Below are 9272 nucleotides of genomic sequence, written 5' to 3' on the forward strand. Positions count from 1 at the left end.
AAGATGGCAGCTACCTTATACCTTTACAATTCCAATTTAGTTTTTTTCTGTATGGGTTTAATGCAGCACCATTCTGACAAAAAACGAGGGCGTGATGCAGAGCATCAGGTTAAGGCCTAAACTCAGAGATGGTGGGGAATGCGGGGCTTTCCTACTGAGTGATGCTGGGCCTCCCCCGGATACTGAGGAGAGGGGATTCGGGCCCTCCAGGTGTTACGTGACGTATCAGTATGGAGATGTAGCCCTAATACAAGAGGCAGAACACAGAGGAATAGCAGCACACAGCCGGCTGCCTCCCGCACTGCGCTGATAGGGAAGCGGGACCCGCCCTACGTAGAGGGCTCGGGCCTCCCAGCCGTCACCCTACAGGCCGCCGTACTCCAGCAGGCCTAAGCGGCAGCGACGTCACGCCTGGGCCGGAGGCGCATATAGGCCGGTGACACAGGCCGGGCCGCCAGTCTCTGCGGGAAGGGGGATGGGGACGTACCTCTAAGTCGCGGCCTTTGTTCTTGAAGTTCTTCAGCCGCTGGTTGTCCAGCTTGTCGTTGTCAGCCATGATGGGAGCGCCGTGCGGATCGCAGTGTCTGAGGGGAAGCGGCTTGTGCCTCTGCTCTACGGCTACAGATCCCCCTATGGAAGTCTCTCACACCACCAGCCGCGTCCGCCGCACTTCACAGCCGCGCGTCTAGGCGGAATGCCGGTAACAAGAAAGCCTCGAACTGGGAGCAGTGACCACGCCCACTCACAGGAATCTCCGCTGCCAATTGGCGTTCGCTTGACCTGGGGAGTGGGGCAGGATTGCGCAAGGCTTCCGGTAGCCGTTCACTCCCCCAACCACTGTCAGCGCTGTATTCGCGATAACAGAGGGAGGATAACCAACCGGAATGCCGCAACGCAAACGTCATTTCCGGTCGGCGGTGATACCTTGTGACGCAGATTTGTCTGTTGGAAATGAGAATGTGCGTTTGGCATTGTGGGGATGGGATGGGGAAAGCCGCGACCGCAGAGTCATGGGTGGGCCAATGTGAGCCAGTCGTTATTAGTTTGTATTGTAAAAATTATAATACAGTAACATCCTGGAGGCAAACTGCAGGGGAGATGAAGTTCCATGTGTAAACTCTGCCATCTGCTGGGAAGCAGCAGTAAACATGCATTTAATTCCTTGCTTGCACAAACAAATAAGGCCATTTTGTGGATAAGATGAAAGTAAGATGCCACTAGGGTTGCCAGGTCGGCTGATGGAGAAAACCGGACAGGGGGTGGAGTTAGGGGCGGAGTCAGAAGCGCACTTTTATGTAGAGTGGGGCTAAGCAATGGGCTTTTATTTAAAAAAAAATTTATAGTATTTATATCGCACTGACATCTTCTGCAGCACATTACAGAGTACATAGCCATGTCACTAACTGTCCTCACCAGTAGTACTGGTCCAGTGCACATAAGAGACAGTTTTTCACCAGTAACTGCACATAAGAGACAGCTTTTCACCAGTAAATGCACATTATAAGAGACACCTTTTCGCCAGTAAATGCACATAATAAGAGACAGCTTTTCCCCAGTAAATGCACAAGAGACAGCTTTTCACCAGTAAATGCACATAATAAGACACAGCTTTTCACCAGTAAATGCACATAATAAGAGACAGCTTTTCACCAGTAAATGCACAAAAGAGACAGCTTTTCACCACTAAATGCACATAATGACAAACAGCCAGTGTTCCCAGTATATGTAGCCAGGGATATATGTGCCCAGTATATGTAGCCAGGGGGTATATATGTCCCAGTATATGTAGGCAGGGGTGTAAATGTCCCAGTATACGTAGGCAGGGGTATATATGTCCCAGTATATGTAGCCAGGGGGTATATGTGCCCAGAATAGGTAGCCAGGGGGTATATGTGCCCAGAATAGGTAGCCAGGAGCTATATGTGCCCAGAATAGGTAGCCAGGGGCTATATGTGCCCAGAATAGGTAGCCAGGGGCTATATGTGCCCGGAATAGGTAGCCAGGGGCTATATGTGCCCGGAATAGGTAGCCAGGGGGTATATGTGCCCAGAATAGGTAGCCAGGGGCTATATGTGCCCGGAATAGGTAGCCAGGGGCTATATGTGCCCAGAATAGGTTAGGTAGCCAGGTGCCCCCCGCCCCCCCCGCAGGAGGAGAACAGTGCAGCAGAGAGAGAGCTGGGAGCAGCGGTGGAGAAGGGGGGCAATCTCCCCCCACTTCCCTCACCTTAGGGTGCTCTCTCTCCCCCGCTGTCTCCTCCAATATGATGTGCAGGCTGGCGGGTGGCTGCGGGCGGAACTTACCTCTGTGTCGCAGGCGCCGGAAGTTCGGGTCCCGCAGCCGCTGAGATTCGACTCAAAAAAGATCCGGATCAAAGATTCGAATCATTCATGAGCCGGACAACACTATTCAGACTGATTAGTGTTGTCCGGCTCATGAATGATTCGGATCTTTGATCCGGATCTTTTTTGAGTCGAATCACAGCGGCTGCGGGACCCGAACTTCCGGCGCTGGAGCGACACAGAGGTAAGTTCCGCCTGCAGCCACTCGCCAGCCTGCACATCATCCTGGAGGAGACAGCGGGGGAGAGAGAGCACCCTAAGGTGAGGGAAGGGGGGGGGGAGATTGCCCCCCTTCTCCACCGCTGCTCCCAGCTCTCTCTCTGCTGCGCTGTTCTCCTCCTGCGCTGCGGGGGGGGGGGGGGGGCTCTAAACCGGACAACTTAATTGTCCGGTTTAGCATGCCTTTTTGCACCGGACACAGCGCACAAAAAACGGACTGTCCGGTGTAAAACCGGACACCTGGCAACCCTAGATGCCACACTCTAAAACCCTGCAAATTATAGTTTTGGTTCTTTTTAAATCGTGATTTTAAAAGGTGACTGTAACAGGCTAGCACTTCAGGAGGGACAGTGGACAGAGCCACTGTAAGCCAAGGATACATGCAAAACTACTGCCATATGATATGCAACTATAAGACCCGATTAACCAAAGCAGCTAATTTTGGCACCTAGAAAAAATAAGATGTGGAGTACTAGCCCAGTACACCAAGACAGCAAATTTGGCCGCAATGCGGTAGCCGAAATTTGGGCTCCAACATAGTGTGAATTATGGCTATAGCAGCGTTCACTAAAGTGGTAATTCGGCAGCCGGAACTAGCCAGAGCCTGAATTACACAGCCAGATATTTTTATTAGGTAGTCAATAAGAGAATAGTTAAGAAAATATGACTGGAGAGAGATAAGTATTGGCTACCTTAAAAAAAAACAGACAACAGAAGACCAATAGTGTATTTTCAGACCATGAAGGGTACAATATACTACTAATAATATTGGAGGGTACTCCCAAGATTAGGTTGCATAGAGGGCAACCAACCAAACTCGCTTTTGGAGCATAACCATCTCCACTTGGGTATAGGGACCACCACTGTATTATTATTATTATTTATTAGATTTATATAGCGCCAACATATTACGCAGCGCTGTACAATAAATAAGGTTACAGACAATGATAACAGGGGTGACAGAACAATACAGGTAATATACAATAGATACAACAATACAGGTACTAGCAAAAAGATACACAACACAATGCAGACAGTAGTACAATGCCAGATCATAAACTGGAGTGGTAGTGGTAACAAGTTCCAAATTCTGGGTAAAGTGCACACAGTCATGTATGATACACAAGGGGAGAGGGCCCTGCCAAAGGCTTAAAATCTAGAGGGAGGGGTTGGTGACACAAAAGGAGGGGGTGCAGCAAGAAGTTATTGGCAGAAAGGATTAGGGCAGTGTTGATTTGATGTAGGCCTCCTCGAAGAAGTGAGTTTTGAGTGCTTTTTTGAAGGTGGGAGCGAGCCTGATGGGCAGTGGGAGAGAGTTCCACAGGATGGGGGCAGCTCTAGTCCTGCAGTCGTGCATGGGAGTGCGAGATGCGTGGGGTGGTTAAGAGGAGGTTGTTGGAGGAGCGAAGTGGGCGGCCAGGTGTATATCTGCTGACCAGGTCAGAGATGTAGCTTGGGCAGGACTTGTATAAGGATTTGTAGGCCAAACATAGGACCTTGAAGCTAATTCTGAAGTGAATTGGAAGCCAATGAAGGGATTTGCGTAGGGGAGTCGTGGAGACAGAGCGATGGGAGGAGTAGATGAGTCTGGCTGCTGCGTTCATGATGGATTGTAGGGGGGCTATGCTGTTTTGAGGGAGGCCGGACAAGAGTGAGTTGCAGTAGTCCAGGTGGGAGATGATGAGGGCATGGACAAGGAGTTTGGCAGTGTCTGGGGTCAGGAAAGGCTGGATCTTGGAGATGTTGCGTAGGTGGAAATAGTAGGCCCTAGCTACGGTTTGGATGTGGGAGGTGAAGGAGAGGGCAGAGTCCAGGGTGACACCCAGGCAGCGGGCTTGTGTGGTTGGGTGAATGTACATGGGTCACTCTCTGGGAAAAAGGTTGAAACCTTACAAAAACAAGTTCTGCTTAAATAACAGATGTATTGCACTGTCCACTTTATCATTCCTGTGAATTTTATTAAGGAGAAGGAGAGAATCCTATTCTAGACTGTTTCCATATTGGTTACCTTTGACCTCCTGACATCATTTCCTCCCTCACCCCTTTTTTCCTCCTCTTGCTAACATACCTCACAACTTTTTTAGATGAGAAAGAGGGACACTTTAAGAGAAACCATGACCAAGAATCGAACTACATCCCATTCAGTAGCTGATACCCCCTTTTACATGAAAAATCGATTCCTTTTCACAAACGGATCATCAAGGGGCTCTGTATGGCTGATACTGTGGGGAAACAGCTCTCACAGGAAACTGTCAGGACCATGGTCCTGACAGTTTCCTGTCTGTGAACCTCGTTGCATTGTGGGAAATGGCTGTTTACAGCTGTTTCCAACTGCCAATAAAGCAAGCAGCAGCTACTTCCAGTGAGATCACCTTCCAGCAGTGAAAATGTCACCATGTGATATACACTCACCTAAAGGATCATCAGGAACACCTGTTCAATTTTTCATTAATGCAATTATCTAATCAACCAATCACATGGCAGTTGCTTCAATGCATTTAGGGGTGTGGTCCTGGTCAAGACAATCTCAAACTCCAAACTGAATGTCAGAGTGGGAAAGAAAGGTGATTTAAGCAATTTTGAGCGTGGCATGGCTGTTGGTGCCAGACGGCCGGTCTGAGTATTTCACAATCTGCTCAGTTACTGGGATTTTCATGCACAACCATTTCTAGTGTTTACAAAGAATGATGTGAAAAGGGAAAAACATCCAGTATGCGGCAGTCCTGTGGGCAAAAATGCCTTGTTGATGCTAGAGGTCAGAGGAGAATGGGCCGACTGATTCAAGCTGATAGAAGAGCAACGTTGACTGAAATAACCACTCATTACAATCGAGGTATGCAGCAAAGCATTTCTGAAGCCACAACACGCACTACCTTGAGGCGGATGGGCTACAACAGCAGAAGACCCCACTGGGTACCACTCATCTCCACTACAAATAGGAAAAAGAGGCAATTTGCACGAGCTCTCCAAAATTGGACAGTTGAAGACTGGAAAAATGTTGTCTGGTCTGATGAGTCTCGATAGAGTCAGAATTTGGTGTAAACAGAATGAGAACATGGATCCATCATGCCTTGTTAACACTGTGCAGGCCGGTGGTGGTGGTATAATGGAGTGGGGGATGTTTTCTTGGTACACTTTAGGCCCCTTAGTGCCAATTGGGCATTGTTTAAATGCCAAGGGCTACCTGAGCATTGTTTTTGACCATGTCCATCCCTTTATGACCACCATGTACCCATCCTCTGATGGCTACTTCCAGCAGGATAATGCACCATGTCACAAAGCTCGAATCATTTCAAATTGGTTTCTTGAAAATAACAATGAGTTCACTGTACTAAAATGGCCCCCACAGTCACCAGATCTCAACCCAATAGAGCATCTTTGGGATGTGATGGAACGGGAGCTTCGTGCCCTGGATATGCATCCCACAAATCTCCATCAACTGCAAGATGCTATCCAATCAATATGGGCCAACATTTCTAAAGAATGCTTTCAGCACCTTGTTGAATCAATGCCACGTAAAATTAAGGCAGTTCTGAAGGCCAAAGAGGGTCAAACACCGTATAGGTATGGTGTTCCTAAGAATCCTTTAGGTGAGTGGGAGCGATCCAGGCTTATGGGGCTGGAAGAAGCCCTGTTAGAATTTAAGTAGGCCTCAGTTACTTGGCCTGAGGTTTATGTAAAAGGCTTGTCCGCAGTGTATGTCTTTAAAATAGAATTTCTTGTGATGCAGGCCTAAGCATCTCAGTGTCTGCTTGTTATTCATTTTGTCTCAAGCAGATACTGAGAACATGTTCCTAAAAGAAGGCCATCGGCCTACTCTGACCTCAACACGTACACCACAGGAACAGTAAACATCAGCCGTATTTACTAAATATCCACATTCCAGTAAGTAAAGGAAAGGTGACATTAAATATTAATCGAGTGGGTGGGTATTATGACACCACGATAGGGCTCATCCAATAGTCTGGTCTCGGGGATGGCGAATATGATGTCACGTTTAACTCTTTCCTAGTCGGTATTAAACATCTAGGGGGGCGCTCAGAGCTCACTCTGTTTTTCATATTTTCATGCCTTCCATCTCTGACTTCTACTGGCTGGAACCCAATTATTTCTCTAAGTATGTTCATTCCTCTCTGTAATCTGATATGATGTATGCTGTACATAGGTAGTCTAGTGTAACATAGAGTAGATATAAGAATACCTGACTAACCACCACAGGGGGTTAGGCAAGAGCGGTAACGCCAAGAAACATGAAGATCTGCTTTGCTTGCTAGGATAAGATGAACTGTATCTATCTGTATATCTGTTTTCTGAATAAACTCCGTAAGCATTGAAGAAGCCTGAGAAAAGTCTATCTCCTGCTTGCTGTGTGGAGAGTCAAGTGATCTCAATAGTCTGTGAGACGTAACTGTAAGAAGTTACTGGTGTCGAAGCAAGGTGATAAGAACAGTTTATAACAAGCCCCTGATATGTATGAAATCTTTTTTTCTTTTGCTATGTCCGGCGTCTCTGGTTCCCTTTAAGCCATGCCCCTGCCACACCCCTAACCACACCCCTGGCACACCCCTATCATTAAGATTTCATAAGTAAATACATTGTTTTATAACTCAAATCACACTGGTCCTTTCTATCCTGGTTCATTTTCCTTCATAGTAACATTTTAAAATTAGTAATATATCAATCTTAAGGATGAGAATAAAGTTTAGAGTCAATCAGACACATTTTTAGTAGAGAAATTATATATATTTACATAGAAAGAGGGACAAAGTCCTGAAAGAGAGACAAATTAGGAGGAAAGAGAGACAGGGCTCCCAAAGAGGGACTGTCCCTCCAAAAGAGGGACAGTTGGGAGCTGTGTGCTAATTGTGTATTCATTACCCGCCCTCCTCCCAGAGTCTTTAGACACTCCCACTGAGGTCTATACTAGGAAGTGCACTGTCTTATGTCAGTTGGAGGAGGAAATAAAGGGAAGAGGAAGAATATATAATAGATAAAAAGACCTTCCAGCATGCAACTGGTTGGCAATGGCAATTAAAGGGCCAGTGCTTCTAAGGTATGTGATAGCTCCAAACCATAACAGCAGAAAACTTTTTGAATGCAGGATTAACATCTTTATCACTTAATACACTCAGACCAGTTGCTTTTGAAATTTGATTTTTATGGTGACAATCCCGCTTTAAAGCTGCCAGGGGCCCGCCCTACTTGGTAGGGTGATAACACAGTAGGGGAGGAGTAGAGGCGCCCAGAGGAAATAAAACACTTTAAAATTCTTAAAATGGAAAACTGTGAGGAGGCTTACCTCAAGTACTACTCTAGGAAATGGGTTTCGTGAGCATATAACTGACTTTAGTAGGCCAAATAACAGTGACAGTCTAAAGTTAAAGAGGAACTCCAGTGAAAATAATGTAGTAAAAAAAAGTGCTTCATTTTTTATCATAATTATGTATAAATGATTTAGTCATTGTTTGTCATTGTAAAATCTTTCCTCTCCCAGATTCACATTCTGACATGTATTACATGGTGACATTGTTACTGTGGGCAGGTTATGTAGCTGTTTCTAGCTGTTCTGGCTGTTACAGACAGCTGTAAACAGCCATTTCCTGTCTGTGAACATTGTTACATTGTGGCAGTTTGCCCAGAGTACCGCGGTACTCAGAGCTTCTTGTGGGAGGGGTTTCAGCACAAAATCAGTCATACAGCGCCCCCTGATGGTCTGTTTGTGAAAATCATTATATTTCTCATGTAAAAGGGGGTATCAGCTACTGATTGGGATAAAGTTCAATTCTAGGTTGGAGTTTCTCTTTAAAGCCTGGGATTGAGCACCTCTCAGTGAAGTGCTCAATGCCAGGCTCTAACTTTAGACCAGCACTGTTATTTGGCCTGATGAAGTTACTTTTTATATGCTCGCAAAACGTGTTGCCTTGTGCTAATTACCATATTTATCAGCATAAAAGATGCAACTTTTCTTCCCCAAAAATGGGGAGAAAAAGTCCCTGCATCTTATGTGCCAAATGCCTGTATCATGTCCATGTGTCTTCCTCTGGTCCCCCCCCCCCCCAAGTCTCCTCCGCTCCCTGTGTGTAAAAACATTCAGTGGGGGTGGCGAATAACTGAGCTCCTGTTCTTTCCTGGTATGACTCGTATTCACTTACACCTCTTTTCATGGTGAGTTTACACTCTATTGCTACTCCTAGTGTTCTAATCCTGTTGGTGTGGGTCCCTCTTTCTCTACTCCTTGTTGCACAGTTTTTTCTTTATTGTGCAACTCCTGGGTAATTGTCATTGCACCTCTTTTATTGGAATATCTAATTTTTGATTTTAATACCCTTTGGAGTATTGCACTGTTGCACTTTTGGACACCAATTTTGCACATTGCACAGCAACAGTTTACATTATCTACCTCACACGTGTATATAGTACCTCCTTGCATGCAATTTATACATTTTTATTTTTCAGGTACTCATTTTGCATGTTTGCCCTTTTGCATTTTTGCATATTTTTTGCACCCATGTGATTTTGTTCATGTGATTTGCACTTTGTCATCCAGGCCTATTAAGCCTCACACGTGCATATAGTATGCTTTTTTACATGTACCCTTTTTGCATATTTTAGCATCCATGTAATTTTGTTCATATGCATTTTGCCATCCAGGTTTATCAATCAGTATCTCCATCATTAATTATGTTATGGTAATTCACAGCGATTGATTGT

At 45.9% G+C, this 9272-nt stretch overlaps 1 protein-coding gene across 1 annotated transcript in view; it reads right to left on the reverse strand.

Annotated features, from left to right (window-relative positions):
- Positions 1-847, reverse strand: part of KPNA4 (karyopherin subunit alpha 4) — a 70628-nt gene extending 69781 nt beyond the window's left edge. Inside the window, exon 1 of the mRNA XM_068280932.1 lies at positions 488-847. Within this exon, the coding sequence (XP_068137033.1) occupies positions 488-556 (69 nt within the window). The 5' untranslated portion in view covers positions 557-847. The remainder of the gene's footprint in view (positions 1-487) is intronic.
- Positions 848-9272: the final 8425 nt, after the last annotated feature.

Source organism: Hyperolius riggenbachi, chromosome 4 (assembly GCF_040937935.1).
Source record: "Hyperolius riggenbachi isolate aHypRig1 chromosome 4, aHypRig1.pri, whole genome shotgun sequence".
Taxonomy (NCBI): Eukaryota; Metazoa; Chordata; class Amphibia; order Anura; family Hyperoliidae; genus Hyperolius; species Hyperolius riggenbachi.